The 17,634-nt window shown below is 34.5% G+C and overlaps 3 protein-coding genes across 4 annotated transcripts in view; 2 read left to right on the plus strand and 1 right to left on the minus strand.

The window, feature by feature from the left end:
* Positions 1-17,634, plus strand: part of LOC6041782 (dual specificity protein phosphatase 3) — a 66,077-nt gene continuing 48,443 nt past the window's right edge. Inside the window, exon 1 of one of the 2 annotated variants that reach the window (XM_038252272.1) lies at positions 1-743. The gene's annotated coding sequence lies outside the window, so the exon portion shown is untranslated. The remainder of the gene's footprint in view (positions 744-17,634) is intronic. The other variant, XM_038252274.1, reaches the window with a different exon arrangement.
* Positions 6,328-6,887, minus strand: LOC119766736. The gene is made up of 2 exons (XM_038252275.1): positions 6,803-6,887; positions 6,328-6,741 (listed from the first exon to the last, which is right to left on the minus strand). The coding sequence occupies exons 1-2, from the start codon at positions 6,807-6,809 to the stop codon at positions 6,425-6,427; spliced, it is 324 nt and encodes a 107-aa protein (XP_038108203.1). The 5' UTR covers positions 6,810-6,887; the 3' UTR covers positions 6,328-6,424.
* On the plus strand, positions 11,275-12,554 carry LOC6041784 (vegetative cell wall protein gp1). The gene is made up of 2 exons (XM_038252267.1): positions 11,275-11,386; positions 11,449-12,554. The coding sequence occupies exons 1-2, from the start codon at positions 11,380-11,382 to the stop codon at positions 12,438-12,440; spliced, it is 999 nt and encodes a 332-aa protein (XP_038108195.1). The 5' UTR covers positions 11,275-11,379; the 3' UTR covers positions 12,441-12,554.

The raw sequence follows: 17,634 nt of genomic DNA on the forward strand, positions 1-17,634 counted from the left end.
CCAATTTCGTGTGCGTCACCCACCGTCATCGTCATCAGCACACTCTCGGCACTGACCAGCGACGACGACGACGACGCGTGTCACGAAGAAGCCAGAAGAACGTGGTGAAAGGACCCGACGCCTTCCAGCACGTTCCAGTTGTGGAGCAGACTCCATCGAGAAGCCGGTCCGAGATGACATGGTCGGGAGTTGGTCGACGTCGCGATTGCAGCAGCCTTATTGCGTCGTGGCTGTTGAACTTTTCTTGAAGGCTCGGTGAACGTTCCGGAAGAGTTTTTGAAAGTTTCGTGGATAGTCTGTGTAAAATTTGTGTCGACGTCCCGTGACAAATTCCGGTGCGAAAAGTGTCATCCCTCAGCCCCGGTTGGGCCTCCCCAGTTCAACCCCCTCACCTGTCCGACGGTATTCTCTAGAACTTGAGAGAAGCTCTGGCGTAGACTTAATTGCATCAGCCTGACGTGTTTGACGAGTGTTTGCTAAACGACTCAGAAGCAAACCAGAAGTGGTGTGGAAAAGTGCTTCAAAAGTGGTGTAATTTAATTGAAAATCTTCAATTTCACAACACTACAGTGAAACCAGCAAAGTACAGGCAAAAAGTTGTTGTTGTTGTTACCTTTTGCCGGATTAGTTCGGCTTGGAGACCTTTCCCGAGAGGATTAAACAGCACCACCTCGCACCCCCCGGGGGTGTAACCGGCAAAAAGGAAAATCGAGCGAAAATTTTGCCCCCCAGCGAAGCAATCGGTACGTAACAAACCCCGTTGAACCCCCCGCCACCTTTTATTAGCCCGAAAAGGGCTATTTTTAGCGAGCGTCATCTTGGTGTGTGATGTTGGAAACTTTGTGATGAAGGAGCAGCAGCAGCAGAGAATTATTGTTATTGTCGGCACCGCGCTGAGGGAGGGTGGTCGGTAGTAAACGAGATTGTGGGTGGTGATTATGCCCAATATGGGGTAGGTTTTCCTGGGCAGGGGAATTGGAAGTTTTGATTGGGAGGTTGGGAGAGAGGTCGATGGAAACTATGGTTTGTGTTGAAAGTGGGAGAAAATCGAAGGTTTTGGAATAATCTTAAAGAAGAGAAAGCAGGGAGTGCGAAAGTAAGAGTGCTTAAGTTGGAATACCGTGAAGTGGGAGGGCTTTGGCCAAAATGGATTGATGCCAAAGTTAACACACATGATACACATCTTTGTTAAATTAATGATTATACAAAACAATGATTGCATTCCGATTTTTTTTATGAAGAGTCGAGTTTTTTTATCAATGTTCGTATGAAGAATAAGTGTAGTGCGCTCCATGTGCAAATTTCATGCAATTTTTTTGTTGTATGCAACTGTGATTATTTGGAAGTTTGGTGATTTTATTTTTTTAATTATTTTTTTAGGGAGGAGTAAATCTCTTCCGTTAAAAAAAGTGTCATTTCCTATCTAAAATTTTGTTAAATTACTACTTTTTCGTGGTAAAGCAGCTTTTTCAGTCTATATCGAGGGAATATTAAACCATCCATTTTTTAACATTTTTAACTGTTCATATGACTCTGAAGACCTTCTGCTTTTTTATATTAAAATTTTATTTATTGAAATTCATTTTTTTATTCTTGTCAAAAGGACCCACGATACCTCGCAAAAATCTTATTTTTTTCAAATATGAAGTAAAAACGATAATGCACAGTGGTCCAGATCGCAAAATGAGGTGGATGTTCCGAAGAACTGTGAAGCTTTGGAAGTTTGGTGTTTTCAGAAAAGTTGTCTTTGTTGTTTTCAGAAAAGTTGCAAATGGGAAGGGAACACTTTTGGCTTGATTTAAAATTAAGGATGTTCACGATTCGAATGTTTTATAAAATCTTAATTTCCAGGCATGTCAATGCAAGCAACTTTGTGTAAGATGCTAATCTAGAAATGTACGCCTTAACCGACTAATTTAGCAAAATTTACAAAAAAAATACATAGCATTTTTAGTCCTTTTTCAAAAATATACCCCTGAATTGCTACGTCCAAGAAACTGATTTATGAGGGATTGCTCAGATGCTGTCAGAAAAAAAAAGATCGTATTCTGAGATAGCAATATAAAATATTGGTGTCTTCGACAAAGTTGCTTGAGAAGAGAAAAAAATCCATAAAATATTTTTGAAAAGTTAGATTTTATAAAGTACTTTAATCGTGAACCAACCTAACTTAAAACCGAGCTAAAAGTTTCATTCTCTCTTCTGAAGACACAAGAGCTCCAAAACTTCACTTTTCCACTTGATTATGAAAAAAAAAAAAACACTGTGCAATGTCAGTGACTAGACCAAATCTACACAGTAAAGGAAGTGGGTAATTCTCTACCAACTCACACGAAATCGGGAAAAGTTGCCCCGACCCCTCTTCGATGTGCGTGAAACTTTGTCCAAAGGGGTAACTTTTGTCCCTGATCACGAATCCGAGGTCCGTTTTTTGATATCTCGTGACGGAGGGGTGGTACGACCCCTTCCATTTTTGAAAATGCGAAAAAAGAGATGTTTTTCAATAATTTGCAGCCTGAAACGGTGATGAGATAGAAATTTGGTGTCAAAGGGACTTTTATGTAAAATTAGACGCCCGATTTGATGGCGTACTCAGAATTCCGAAAAAACGTATTTTTCATCGAAAAAAACACTAAAAAAGTTTTAAAAATTCTCCCATTTTCCGTTACTCGACTGTAAAAAATTTTGGAACATGTCATTTTATGGGAAATTTAATGTAGTTTTCGAATCCACATTGACCCAGAAGGGTCATTTTTTCATTTTGTAGAGCAGACAATTACAAAAATTTGGATGTATAGACATGAGGGGTTTGCTTATAAACATCACGAGTTATCGCGATTTAACGAAAAAAAGTTTTGAAAAAGTAGCTTTTTGCGTTTCTCTTTGTTTCGTCGTCCGTGTCTGTCGCGGGTGACCATGAACGGCCATGATCAACGACGACCAACTTTTTCAAAACTTTTTTTTCGTAAAAAAATTTGTTCTAAATGAAAAATGACCCTTCTGGGTCAATGTAGATTCGAAAAGTACATTACATTTCCCATAAAATGACATGTTCCAAAATTTTTTACAGTCGAGTAACGGAAAATGGGAGAATTTTTAAAACTTTTTTAGTGTTTTTTTCGATGAAAAAAAACGTTTTTTCGGAATTCGGAGTACGCCATCAAATCGGGCGTCTAATTTTACATAAAAGTCCCTTTGACGTCAAATTTCTATCTCATCACCGTTTCAGGCTGCAAATTATTGAAAAACACCTCTTTTTTCGCATGTTCAAAAATTTAAGGGGTCGTACCGCCCCTCCGTCACGAGATATTAAAAAACGGACTTCGGATTCGTGATCAGGGACAAAAGTTACCCCTTAGGACAAAGCTTCACGCAAATCGAAGAGGGGTCGGGGCAACTGCTGTGTGAGTTGGCGGAGAATTACCCAGGTGTAATTTAGAAATTTTGAATATTTCCGCTTTTATGATGTAATGTTACATTAATCTAGATTGACAATTACATTACACCAGAAAAGTGCTAAAATTACACATTTCCAGCGATAAAATTACACATTTTTGTGACATATGAGATGTACCTCTTCACAGATGTAATATTACTATGATTTTTTTTAAATGTGTACGTAATTTTTTTTAATTTTATATAATTTTCATGTTTGTCTACAATTTTCGCCATTTTGATAGAACAAGTCATGGGAGTAAATCAAACATGACCATGCAAACAACTAACTATTTGTTGGTTGACGTATATTATAACTCTCTAAACTTAATGTTTTGACTATAATTTGAAATAGTGAAGATGTAATAGAAATATAGATTTGTCACCTAAACCCTTATTTTATATAATTTGGTTTCTTAATGTCTAAAAGGTTGAGGCAACGATACATTTTCAAATAAAAATCTCTTATTTTGTTTTCTTTATTAATAGCTTTGTTATGCAATTCACATTTCTAGAATCAAATCTAAATTTGAAGGGCTACTGAATTGTAATTGAAACATAAAAGATTCCGTATATTCAATGAACTACCATGGAAATTGGTTGAAATAAACAAAAATAGTAGTTTATGCAACAAGTTGCAAAAAGATGTTTTTTTCAGCACGAGTAGTACAGTTATCTGATAAATTTGACGAGTGCTGAAAAAATCAATTTTGTAATTCCATACATAATTTTTTACAATTCAGTGAAATTATAAATCAGTCATCCATCTTTATAAAAAATATGTTTAACAGTATTACTTTTCTAAACAAGTGCTGAAATGTTGAGCATCAATTTCAGTGCTGAAATGTAGAACTTATCAGCATTTATTTTTAAAAAGACTACTATTCGGTTCTGTTAGTCTTGGTACAAAAAAGTAGTATTTTTCGTCGTTCGAAAATGACAGGAAAAGTAAGTAGTTTCACAACGAAATTGAAAGAAATGATGTTTTAAACTCCAAACTAAACATACCTTTGTGATATTCAGAAACAAAATGTTGAAATTATTTTAGTAGATTTAGGCTCTTACAAATTTTATTTCATGTTTTTTCCCCCTTCCCGAAAAATCAGTGAAAAAATATATGTTTTCAAAAAACATCAAAATTTCAATGGAAATTTAAGTACAATCAGCTGAAATCAATTTAAAATGTCTTCATTTACAATCGTTTTAGCATGTTTGGGTTGTTTTTGCTTTCGTCAAGTCTTAAACTCTTTGAAAACTAATGATTGCAAAACAACTGAAGTAGTGTAAAATGCATTTTAGAAAACATTTTTTTAATTCACATATTGAGACTATGGCTTGATATTTAATTTTTTTTTTGCCCCTCCTCCAATCCCAAATTTGGCTTAAGCCGAGGGACAAAAACTTTGAAAAATATTTGCATCGGCCTTATCTCATTATCACTTCACATATTGAATCAATAATAATCTTGGAAGATTGTTTTATGAATTATTTATTTGGTTGAGTCATTTATAATTAAAAAGTCTATTGAAAAATACCTTGAACAAAATCAAAATGAAATACTTGCAAAAATTAATCGATAGTTGATCAATTCGTAAGAAATTTGACGAGCTTTTCGTTAAACATACTCACGAGACTAAAAAATCAAGTTGTCTTACGGAAATGGCCAAAAAACTATTTTAACAAAAATGTTGAACGAAAAGAAATCGTGACATCACCCTAAAATTTTAGTTTCAAATAAAAATAATCTGAAAATTTCATAGAAGTGACGTTGTTTTTTTTCGTGATTCGATTATCCGAAGTTCCATACAAACCATCAGATAATCGAACTTCGGATATTCGAATCTGGACTGTATCACATACTTTGGCTTCAAAGCAGTTAGGCCGTTGCAAATATTTTTTGAAGTTTATGTCCCTCGACTCTGACCAAAGTCGAGGGGGCAAAAAAAATAAAAAAGGTAACAAATTGAAAGTTCAGGCCACGGTTTTAACATTTGAATGAAAAAAGTGTTTTTAAATACAATTTTACGACGAAAATTTTATTTTTGTGAGAAAAAAAAAGATTTTGCGGTGCTTAACATTGTAATTTCGTAAAAGTTCTAAATATTTTTAAACAAGCCCAAACATGCTAAATATGATTATCAATACAGAAAAGGGCTTTCTGTGTTGTATTTATTTTTCGGACCAATGTTGAAGGAGGGGAGGGGGGGGATATAAACTTTGAAAAATATTTGTAACGGCCTTATTATTTTTGAAATAGTATTTTTCTTGTGGAGAGGGTATCCCCACTCTCCTGATTGGGCCATCTTTTTTATGATGAAAATTAACAAAAATGTTTTTTTGTCTCTAAAAAAATATTATTTGGATGAAATTGCATTCAAACCCACACCATCTCACAGTTGCAACACGATATCCACACAGAAAGTGGTTGCAAACAACACACCATCAAGCTAATTTAGTATAGCCCCTCTCTCTTTCTCTTTCTCAAGCATATGGATTCGCTGAAATAGTGTGGATAGTGGTAGAAGGTTCTTCTTTGGTGCTGGCTACTTAGCCTGGCCTCGATCCCGGTGGCTTGGCGCTTGGGATATTGGGAGTGGGGGATGTTTTATAGTACACGATACACGGTATAATGAACCTCGTCGCCGCGGGAGCTTGGACGGGTTGGTATTTGTAATTAGGCAGCGTGAGCACAACAATATAAAACAAAATGTAATGAAATTCAGGGTCGAACCTTTTGCTGGTTGGTGGTTGGGGGTGCAATTTCGCAACTCACGAAATGGGGGAATAAGCACTTTTGTCGCCACGAGTTAAAGGTTACGACTTTGATTACGGACCAAGAAACATGGTGGCGTATAATTTAAGGACCAAACTAGTTGAGGTTCACGTTAAATTCAGTAGAATATTAAAACAATAACGTTAATTTTATTCTGAATAAATAAGACGATTCACGAAAGGAAATTTTGATCACGTTTTCAAACTAGACTTTAAGCTATCGAACTAATTTAGAATTCTCGAAACTCTCACTGGCTGGGGCTGCCGTTGGAGGTGATGGCAGATCCACGATACAGACGGAATCCTCTGCCCGGTTGCAGGCCATCGTAAGCACGTCGAAGATTAGTCCAGGGGCACATGTTCCCGGGAATGGCTGCTGGTTGATACAGATGTAGAATCGGGAGCAATCTTCTGGATTTGGCACATTCTGAACGGTCGTTATTCCCAGACACGGATTCACGTACAGTGGTTCTGCTGGGGCACTAAGGACTGCGGTGGTCACTTGGAGGACAACCACAAAGGAGAGGATTTTAACTAGAAAAGGAAGATTTTTTAAATATTTTACTTAAATTGCCGAAATCACTGTGAAACTCACTATTCATTTTTTTAAGTCACTATCGATTACAATATCCCACTGATCAACCAATAACTGAGCTAGAAGGTCGGCAACACCTCTTCTTTTATATCTTAAACTTGACACTGTCAACCCCATCAATCACTGTTTCCCGTGACCAACTCGAAATTCACCAAACTCCACCCCAGCACTGATAACGGAAATCGATTCCACCGATTGCCCCCCAATCAGACCAGATCGTAGCGCGTCATCATCGGAAGTGATAATGTCAAGATTGGGCGCGCAATACTTGACTGATGGGCTCACTTCCTGCATGACCACGACTTGCACACGCTTATTTGCGGGGGACAAAGTCCGGCAAACTTTCGCAACCAACAGCTGGTTGACGTGCGCCGTCGTACGGTCTGGAGCGATATCTTTGTTGTCGAGCTTTTTTTTCTGGAAAATTTATCGCGAGCTGGTTCCGAAGGTCAGCTGGAGCCGACGATGATGGAAATGAAGTAAATTTTGGAAAATAATATGAATATTTCAGCAGGCATACTGCGGCAGATCGTGGCTGGGATGAATAATAAGCTTGCCTGAATCGGTAATAAATGAAAACGAGTATTTTAAAATTTTGGCTTATTTATGAAGATTTCATGGTTGCAAGACCACAAAACAAAACATTTTAATTTCACGGCACCGCAAAAACTGTAAAGCGTTATACAATTAAAATTACAATTACAATTACAATTACAATTACAATTACAATTACAATTACAATTACAATTACAATTACAATTACAATTACAATTACAATTACAATTACAATTACAATTACAATTACAATAACAATTACAATTACAATTACAATTACAATTACAATTACAATTACAATTACAATTACAATTACAATTACAATTACAATTACAATTACAATTACAATTACAATTACAATTACAATTACAATCACAATTACAATCACAATTACAATTACAATTACAATTACAATTACAATTACAATTACACTTACAATTACAATTACAATTACAATTACAATTACAATTACAATTACAATTACAATTACAATTACAATTACAATTACAATTACAATTACAATTACAATTACAATTACAATTACAATTACAATTACAATTACAATTACAATTACAATTACAATTACAATTACAATTACAATTACAATTACAATTACAATTACAATTACAATTACAATTACAATTACAATTACAATTACAATTACAATTACAATTACAATTACAATTACAATTACAATTACAATTACAATTACAATTACAATTACAATTACAATTACAATTACAATTACAATTACAATTACAATTACAATTACAATTACAATTACAATTACAATTACAATTACAATTACAATTACAATTACAATTACAATTACAATTACAATTACAATTACAATTACAATTACAATTACAATTACAATTACAATTACAATTACAATTACAATTACAATTACAATTACAATTACAATAACAATCATTTTTAATTCCTAGATGGCGGCCAAAATGGCGTTGATAAAATATTGAAAAAAAATACATTTTTTTTAATTTACAGGCAATCAACCATTCAAATTTGACTGAATTGGGGTCGTAGTACTCGAATTTGATGTTCAAAGTAAGAAAACTAAAATAATACGATTTTTTTGTTCGTGATCCTATTATTCGAAATCCCATACAAACCTCTGGATAATCGAACTTCGGATAATCGTAACATCGGATAATCGAGTCTTGACTGTACTCAAATTTGTACAAAATATATCGTATTTTTCGAAAGTACTAAAATTTTCATAATTTACAATGCGGGTTTTCTAACGAAGCGAAATTTTGTATGCTTTTTCACTTCATGAGCTTTTTTAATGAAAAATACTAAATTTTTCACAAAATACTGTCTTTTCCAAACTTTCAAAACATGCAATATGAGCGAATTTTTTTATGCATTTTCACTTCATTAGATTTTTTTTGTAAATACTTACATTTTCACAAATACCGTATTTTTTTCGAAAATACTAAAATTTCAAAATTTGCAATATGGGTTCAAACGTGTAATCAAACAGTAGTTTGTATGCTGTTTAACTTCATCAGAGTTTTTTAATACTTAAATTCTCACAAAATACCGTGTTTAAAAAAACTCAAATATTCAATATGGTTCTCAAACGAAGCGAAATTTTGTAAGCCTTAAGATTTTCATTAGATTTTTTTTTTCAAAATACTGAAATTTTCACAAAATACTCCCTTTTTCAAAAAATACTTATTTGATGCACATTTACAGTCCATGATATTTTTTTTACTTAAACACTCAAATTTATACAAAATGGTGAATTTTTGAAAAATACTCAAATTTTAATAATTCGCAGAGGTATTTGGTATTTTGTGAAAATTTTGTATTTTCCAAAACAAAACAATAATATGGTGAAAAAGCATTCAAAATTTATCTTCGTTTGATATCCAAATTGCAAATTTTGAAAATTTATCTTCGTTTGATATCCAAATTGCAAATTTTGAAAATTTATGTATTATGAAAAAAATACGGTTTTTTGTGAAAATTTAAGTATTTACTTTAAAAAAATCTAATGATCTGAAAATGTATACAAAATTTCGCTTCGTATGATACCCATATTACAAGTTTTAAAAATTTTAGTATTTTAGAAAAAAACTCTGTACTTTCTGAAGATTTTAATATTTGTCAATAACAAAAAAAAAACTCGAATGAAGTGAAAATTTCGCTTCGTTTGATACCCAAATAGTGAATTATCAAAATTTGAGTACTTTCGATAAAATACGGTATTTTGTGAACATTTTTTTTATTGAGTTAAGTAAATTTTAGAAAGATTTTAAAAATGAGTTTTCGTCCACTATCGGCGATAAGAATATCGCCGATAGAATTATCGAAATAACGATAACGATATCGTTAGCCGATAATATTATCGACGATAATTTTATCAATTGACAACCTTGCTTTTCACGCTTTTTGTATTGTCGAGGGTGACCTTTTTTTTCAAAACTTGTTTCCGTATAAAAAAATGCGAATACGAATAATATTTGAAAACCGTTGATTTGACAAAAAAATAGAAACACAGTAAAATAAAATTGCCCATCCTCTTCTGTGGCTTGGAAGTTGCATTTTATGTCCAATAAAACACTTTACAAAAAGAAAAAAAAAATGGATTGTTTTTGCTGTCCCAAAAATCTTTAATTGCATCAATCCTAAAAGTACCCTATAAATAAATATTATCCAGTGTATTATGTTTTTTTTTTTGTGAAAAAAAAAATAATTTTTGGCAATCTTTTTTTGCCCCTAGTTTTTCGAGGAGTTTTTGAAGGGGAAGAAAAATACATAATAATTACATAATATTTAAAAAAAACAGTAAAATTATGTTTAATGTTTTCCAAGAGATCAAACATAATTAAATATATTTAAAAAAAATCCTTTAAGAAAAGAAAAATCAAGCAGCTCTTGACAACAGTAACCCAGTAACGATCCCACTTTGAAAGCATCAAACCCTGAATGGCACAGCAGAAAAGAAAAATACCCGCTGGAAGCGGGGAAAAACCAAATTAATACAAGAAAATAAACACATAACCATACTTTATGGCATAAAAGTGCTGCCCAACAAGCCGAGGAAAGCTTTTTTCGCTTCCTTCTTGCTCCCACCGAGCTTGAGCTTGATTGAAAAAGCCCACATTTTTTTCAGAACGTTCTCCATTAAACGGAGAATGACAGAAAAGAGGATGAGCGGGACGAGGGGGAGGGGGGAAAACTATTTTCCCGGGCAACATCATCAGTTTGCCACGAAATAGGACGAAAGCAGGCTGTCGCGCTGTAATTGAGCGACCCCCTTGACTTGAGGAAGGAAAAAAAAAACGGAATGATGTTAAGGACCTCGGTTTCCTCCTTTTGGCTTGCTCGATGGGCTTTATGAAGCACGAAATTTGCGCAATTATAACCGTTGGTGAATAGGTTTTTGGGACGGGCAAATTTGGTTGGAGGAAATTGAGTTGAAAATGGTTTTGCTTTGCTGAAATCGTTGAGGAATTTTATCTTTTTTTATGCAAGTACGTCACCATCAAAAGTAGTAATTGACGCTCCTCAGGAAATTCCTCACAAAAATTCCCACCATAACAAACGCGTATGGAAACGTATGTTGAGCACGTGTACCAGTTTGTCACACCTGTCAGGCAGTCCGTTAAAACATGATAAGAAATCACACACGCGAATTTGTCGAACATAATTTCCTGAGTCACGTAGTTTCCACAAATCAACCTTGGCTAAAGTTGTGAAACTCGAGAACTGGCTCAAGATTATGAGGGGTTTGTATCTAATTGCAAATTTTGAATTTGAGGTGATTCTTCCGATATGATATCGAATCGGAGGAACATTTTGGTTATCGTTGGGCCACCCTTCATTACGCGAACCATGATTGATGGTGCCAACGATTGACTTTTAATATAAAAGAAGCCAATGGAAATCGAAATGAGTAGTATTCATTTAGCTTTCAACTTGGTGGGATAACAAAACTGGTTTAGAGAAGTTTACCTAATTACCACAAACAAATTTAGCTGGAAATTACCATGAAAAGTGAGTTTTTTTAAAATTTCTAAGAGAAAAAAAGCAAGTTAAATATTTTTTGATTGTTCTAGATAATTTCCCAAAGCTTTGGTTAGCAGTTTGCACTGCGGCCTCAATTGTTGGCCTTGCCAAAGGTCAGTTTGGCCCTTGTTACGGAATTACCGGTGTTGTGAACATCCCAGATCCGGCCGACTGTACGCGGTTCTTTATTTGCGTCAATGGCCAAGACTTCCCCAACCAATGCTCCGAGGGGCTTATCTTCGATGTCCTAACCGGCCAGTGCAATCGCGCTGAGGATTCGGTGTGCATCGTAGACGTTCCTACGATTCCAACGGCCGGTCCTGGCGAAACAACCGTGGCACCTGGACCACCTCCCGGTCCCGAAGAGCCTACTCCTGCTCCCGTAGATCCCACTCCAGGACCAGGCGAGACGGAAGCACCCAGTGAAGATCCAGGTGTTACAACGGTGCCAGTTCCAACGGCTCCCGTGGAGACCACAACCCCAGGACCAATTCCAACGGCACCAACCGAGCCCGGAGTCACCACCGCAGGACCCAGTGAGATCCCTCCTCCTGGACCAGAAACAACCGAAGCGCCAGCCGCTCCAACCCCTGGACCAGCTCCTACCACCGAAGCCCCAGCCGCTCCAACTCCAGCCCCTGCAACGACCACTCCCCCCGTGATCACCACAACCCTCGCTCCAGTGACAACTCCAGCCCCACCCGCACCAACTCCAACTCCAACGGTCGCACCCCCAGTCACTACAACCGTTGCTCCGCCTCCGCCCGTAACAACCACCGTAGCTCCACCCCCGCCAGTCACCACAACCGTAGCTCCACCCCCACCAATCACGACCCCTCCACCACCTCCGCCCCCACCCGGACCCACCCCGACCTGCAACGCGTGGGACGACTTTTACGCACCCCACCCGGACTGCACGCGGTTCTTCCGGTGCGTGTTCGGCACGCTGCACGTGCTCAACTGCCCGCCGAACCAGTTCTGGAACCAGGCCCGCCTGTACTGTGACCACCAGTGGAACGTCGTGTGCCCCGCGAGCGGTTGAGCAGTTGCTAAGGAATATTAGAGTTTAAATTTTTGTATGCAATCATTTTTTTGCACTTGTCATGTTCGGGCCACAAATTCAAAACGTTCAATAAATAACATATTTTCATTCGGGTGCAAATCACATTTTTTCGTCATAAAATTTTCGAAATAATTTTGGAACATCCCCATCCGCATCTCTCGATACGGTACACCCTTACCAAAAATCATGATTTTTGAGTTCCAAATCCCACTTTTCATACGAATTTTTCAGTTCAACCCATATAACCATTTTTATGGTTGTAGTACCTGAACTCAAAAAATCGTATGAAAAGTGGGATTTGGAACTCAAAAAATCATGATTTTTGGTAAGGGTGTAGTAACACCATTCATGGGTTGTTTATTTTGGCAGCGTCGTCGCGAGCAGGGCACCCACCCACACATAATACACCGACGCGTCGATCGACTCTCAGGTTAAAAGGCATTTTCCACCACCCACACGCCTCCAACCCATTTTAACCAAAACATCTACGAACAACAATCGATTGTTGGCTGAGGAAACTCGAAAACAACAAAACAACACATTTTATCGTTTTCGCTATAGCAACGGCACGCGCCGCCATCGGTGCTCACGGTTTTTCACAGACGGTGAGTGAGTGAGTGCTACACCACCACGATTGTGAGTGAGTGGTCAGCTGGCGATGTGAGTGCGAGTTTTATTTTGGTCGCGATGTGCAGGTTTGTTGCAAAGTGGCTGCAATGTTTTATCTGTGTGTACATCGGAAAACTATTTATTTTTTTTAAACTTTTGTCGTCCTATCTTGACACACTCTGAAAATTGCTGTAAGTGTGACAACTGGCCATAGGGATTATAGGGTAGAATGCGTTTGACACACGTACATTCTCGACTACCGTAAACATTTGTAATTATAACTTTGATATCCTGCAACCAAATTCAACCAAACTTCGGGAAAATGCAGAGCATTTCACTTCAAATAAATTAGATTACAGACTAAGATGGCGCACAAAACAGTTGAGAGGGTCGCCAAAAAAATGGGGTCGCTGAACATAAATTTGACTTAAATAATAAAATATGTATTCTTTCATGATTGGATTGTCCGAGGCCTCTAAAGAAACCATCGGATAATCGACTACCGGGTTATCTAATCTTCAGAAAATCTGAGTTTTGGATAATCGGGTGCAAACTGTATTCAAAAATTGGTCAATTTTCAAATAATAAACAACATCCTAAGGCCATTGTAAATTATATTAAATTTTTTGTTACCCCCAACCTTTCAAAATTTCCCTAAAAACTTCATTGATATTTTGTATTTTTTTGATAGTTGCTTAACTGTTATGATGGGTAAATAATTTTGTGATACTTACCACCTATTTTTTTTTTTGTTTATTTCATAGCAATTTCAAGGTTTTTTTCTAAATACGTAAATTTTAAGGCAAATTGTTATCACATTAAATCAAACATAAGGCATTATTTTTTTTTTTAAATCATAATTTGATTTTGACAACTTAAAAATGTTTGTTTCAGAAAAAATAAAAATATTCACAAAAAAGTTTTTTTTAAATTAAAAAAATATGTATAGAGAATTCTCAGAGAAACAAAAAAAAAACAGAGACATTTTTTCCATCTTTGAGCTTGCTTTAACATATTTTTTATTCCTGAATTAAGGGGTTACATACATGTAAATCGGCAAAAATTTCAGAGGTTTGATTGAGTACACGCTTAAACTTTTTTTAAATCAGTTATCAGGGCATTAAAATATACATTTTCATCAATCAATAAAATATATTTGAACACATTTGGTTGTATATTTGCCAAGATATAGTTAGCAGTTTCAAAAACGGGTGCCACGATATCTCAACACTGCTTTCACCAAATTGGCTAGAAATTTTGGTGAAGACTCATTAAACCGGTCCCGTGTGCATGACGAAGGCCGATTTTAAAAAGTTTATTTTAAAAAGAGATAAAAATATTTTTGTATTTTTCATATAAAAATTCGTCAGTTTTTGATTTTTGTATTTTTTTTAAACAAAATTTCAAAATCGGGCTTCGTCATGCACACGGAATATGTCTTGAGAGTCTTCACCCCAAATTTCAGCCAAATTGGTCTATCCCATCTCGAGATATCGTGGCACCCGTAAATCAACTCGGTGTTTCGAGAAAAACGCTCACAAAGTTTGACAGTTCGCTTTGCGCATGGCAAAAGTTTAAACTTAAATCGTCTTCTACTCACTTAAATCATGACATATCTTTATGAAACTTCCAGGAGTGATTGGAGTTCATCATTTTAAAGGATTTAATAAATATTCGAAATTATGAAATATTGAGATTTTCTACATGTATGTAACCCCTTAATTTAAACTGAATGCGGTGAAATGAACATTTCTCAAGATGAATCAATTGTTTTTCGAAATGAATTTCAATTTAATATAATTTAAAGCTTGAAAAACCAAAACTTTTCGGTATGGGTGTCTCAGGATAGACACACCAGTAAAAAATATTCATAATAATTAATTCATATTTTCAAGAGAAAAAATATAGCGTAAAATGACACACACATAACGTGTGGCACAGCTATAGCAATTACATTTTAGATGATTGAACACAAATTTATAAAAAAAGATATTTTTTTATTGAATTGGAAATTTTTGATAACTGAGCGATTCTCTGAGATTTCGGTCATTCGATTTTTTTGTATTTTTTAATCCGGCTGAAACTTTTTTGGTGCCTTCGGTATGCCCAAAGAAGCCATTTTGCATCATTAGTCAGTCCATATAATTTTCCATACAAATTTGGCAGCTGTCCATACAAAAATGATATGTGAAAATTCAAAAATCTGTATCTTTTGAAGGAATTTTTTGATCGATTTGGTGTCTTCGGCAAAGTTGTAGGTATGGATATGGACTACACTGAAAAAAAATGAGACACGGTAAAAAAAAATTTGGTGATTTTTAATTTAACTTTTTGTCACTAAAACTTGATTTGCAAAAAAACACTATTTTTAAATTTTTTCATTTTTTGATATGTTTTAGAGGACATAAAATGCCAACTTTTCAGAAATTTCCAGAATGGGCAAAAAATCTTTGACCGAGTTATGATTTTTTGAATCAATACAGATTTTTTCAAAAAATCGAAATATTGGTCGCAAAAATTTTTCAACTTCATTTTTCGATGTAAAATCGAATTTGCAATCAAAAAGTACTTTAGTGAATTTTTGATAAAGTGCACCGTTTTCAAGTTATAACCATTTTTAGGTAACTTTTTTGAAAATAGTCGCAGTTTTCATTTTTAAAATTAGTGCCCATGTTTACCTTTGAAAAAAATATTTTTGAAAAGCTGAGAAAATTCTCTATATTTTGCTTTATTGAATTTTGTTGATACGACCCAAAGTTGCTGAGATATTGCCATGCAAAGGTTAAAAAACAGAAAAATTGATGTTTTCTAAATCTCACCCAAACAACCCACCATTTTCTAATGTCGATATCTCAGCAACTAATGGTCCGATTTACAATGTTAAAATATGAAACATTCGTGAAATTTTCCGATCTTTTCGAAAAAAATATTTTCAAAAATTTTAAATCAAGAGTAATATTTCAAAAGGACGTTATGTTGGATGTTTGGTTTTTTTGAAATGTTAGTCTTGATTTTGAATCTTAGAAAAAAATTTTTCGAAAAGATCGGAAAATTTCACGAATGTTTCATATTTTAACATTGTAAATCGGACCTATAGTTGCTGAGATATCGACGTAAGAAAATGGTGGGTTGTTTGGGTGAGACTTAGAAAACATCAATGTTCTTGTTTTGAAACCTTTGCATGGCAATATCTTAGCAACTTAGGGTGGTATCAACATATTCCGAAAAAGCAAAATATAAAGAGTTTTCTCAGGTTTTCAAAAATATTTTTTTCAAAAGTGGGCAAACATGGGCACTATTTTTAAAAAATCAATAACTGCGACTATTTTGAAAAAAATCACATAAAAATGGCTATAACATGAAAACGGTGCTATTTATCAAAATTCCACTAAAATACTTTTTGATTGCAAATTCAATTTTACATCAAAAAATCAAATTGAAATTTTTTTGAAAAAAATTGTATTGATACAAAAAATCATAACTCGGTCAAAGATTTTTTGCCCATTCTGGAAATTTCTGAAAAGTTGGCATTTGATGTCCTCTGAAACATATCAAAAAATAAAAAAAATTAAAAATAGTGTTTTTTTTGCAAATCAAGTTTTAGTGACAAAAAGTTAAATAAAAAATCACCCAATTTTTTTTACCGTGTACCATTTTTTTCAGTTTAGTCCATATCCGTACCTACAACTTTGCCGAAGACACCGAATCGATCAAAAAATTCCTTCAAAAGATACAGATTTTTGAATTTTCATACATCATTTTTGTATGGCCAGCTGCCAAATTTGTATGGAAAATTATATGGACAAACTAATGATGCAAAATGGCTTCTTTGGGCATTCCGAAGGCACCAAAAAAGTTTCAGTCGGATTAAAAAATACAAAAATTAAAATTTAAGAAAAAAGACCGATTTCGTATAGAGAACTGCTCTAGAATAATAAAATATGTATTTTTTCATGATTTGATTTTTCAAGGCCTCTAAAGAAACTCGGATAATCTGAGTTTTGGATAATCGTGTGCGAACTGTATTAAAAAATTGGGCAACTTTCAATTAATAATGAACATCTTAAGGCCATTGCAAATTTGATTTAACTTTTTGTTACCCCCAACCTTTCAAAATTTCCCTGAAAACTTCATTGATACTTTGCAATTATTTGATAGTTGCTTAACTGTAATGATGGATAAATCATTTTCTGATACTTACCGCCTATTTTTTCTGTTTATTTCATAGCAATTTTAAGGGTTTTTTTTCCTAAATATGGACATTTTTAAGGCAAATTGTTATCACATTAAACCAAACATATGGAATTTCAAATATTTTAAAAATTATGTTTGTTTCAGAAACATAAAAAAATATTCACAAAAAAGTTACTTTTCAAATTAAAAAAAAATTATAGAGAATAATCAAAGAAACAAAATAAGAGACATTTTTTTTTTATTCCAGAATTATTTAAACTTAATGTTGGAAATAAATATTCATCAAGATGAATCTGTTGTTTTTCAAAACGAATTTTAATTAAATTTAATATCAAGCATAGAAAACCAGAACTTTTCGTTATGGGTTTCT

This window comes from Culex quinquefasciatus, chromosome 2 (assembly GCF_015732765.1).
Source record: "Culex quinquefasciatus strain JHB chromosome 2, VPISU_Cqui_1.0_pri_paternal, whole genome shotgun sequence".
Taxonomy (NCBI): domain Eukaryota; kingdom Metazoa; phylum Arthropoda; class Insecta; order Diptera; family Culicidae; genus Culex; species Culex quinquefasciatus.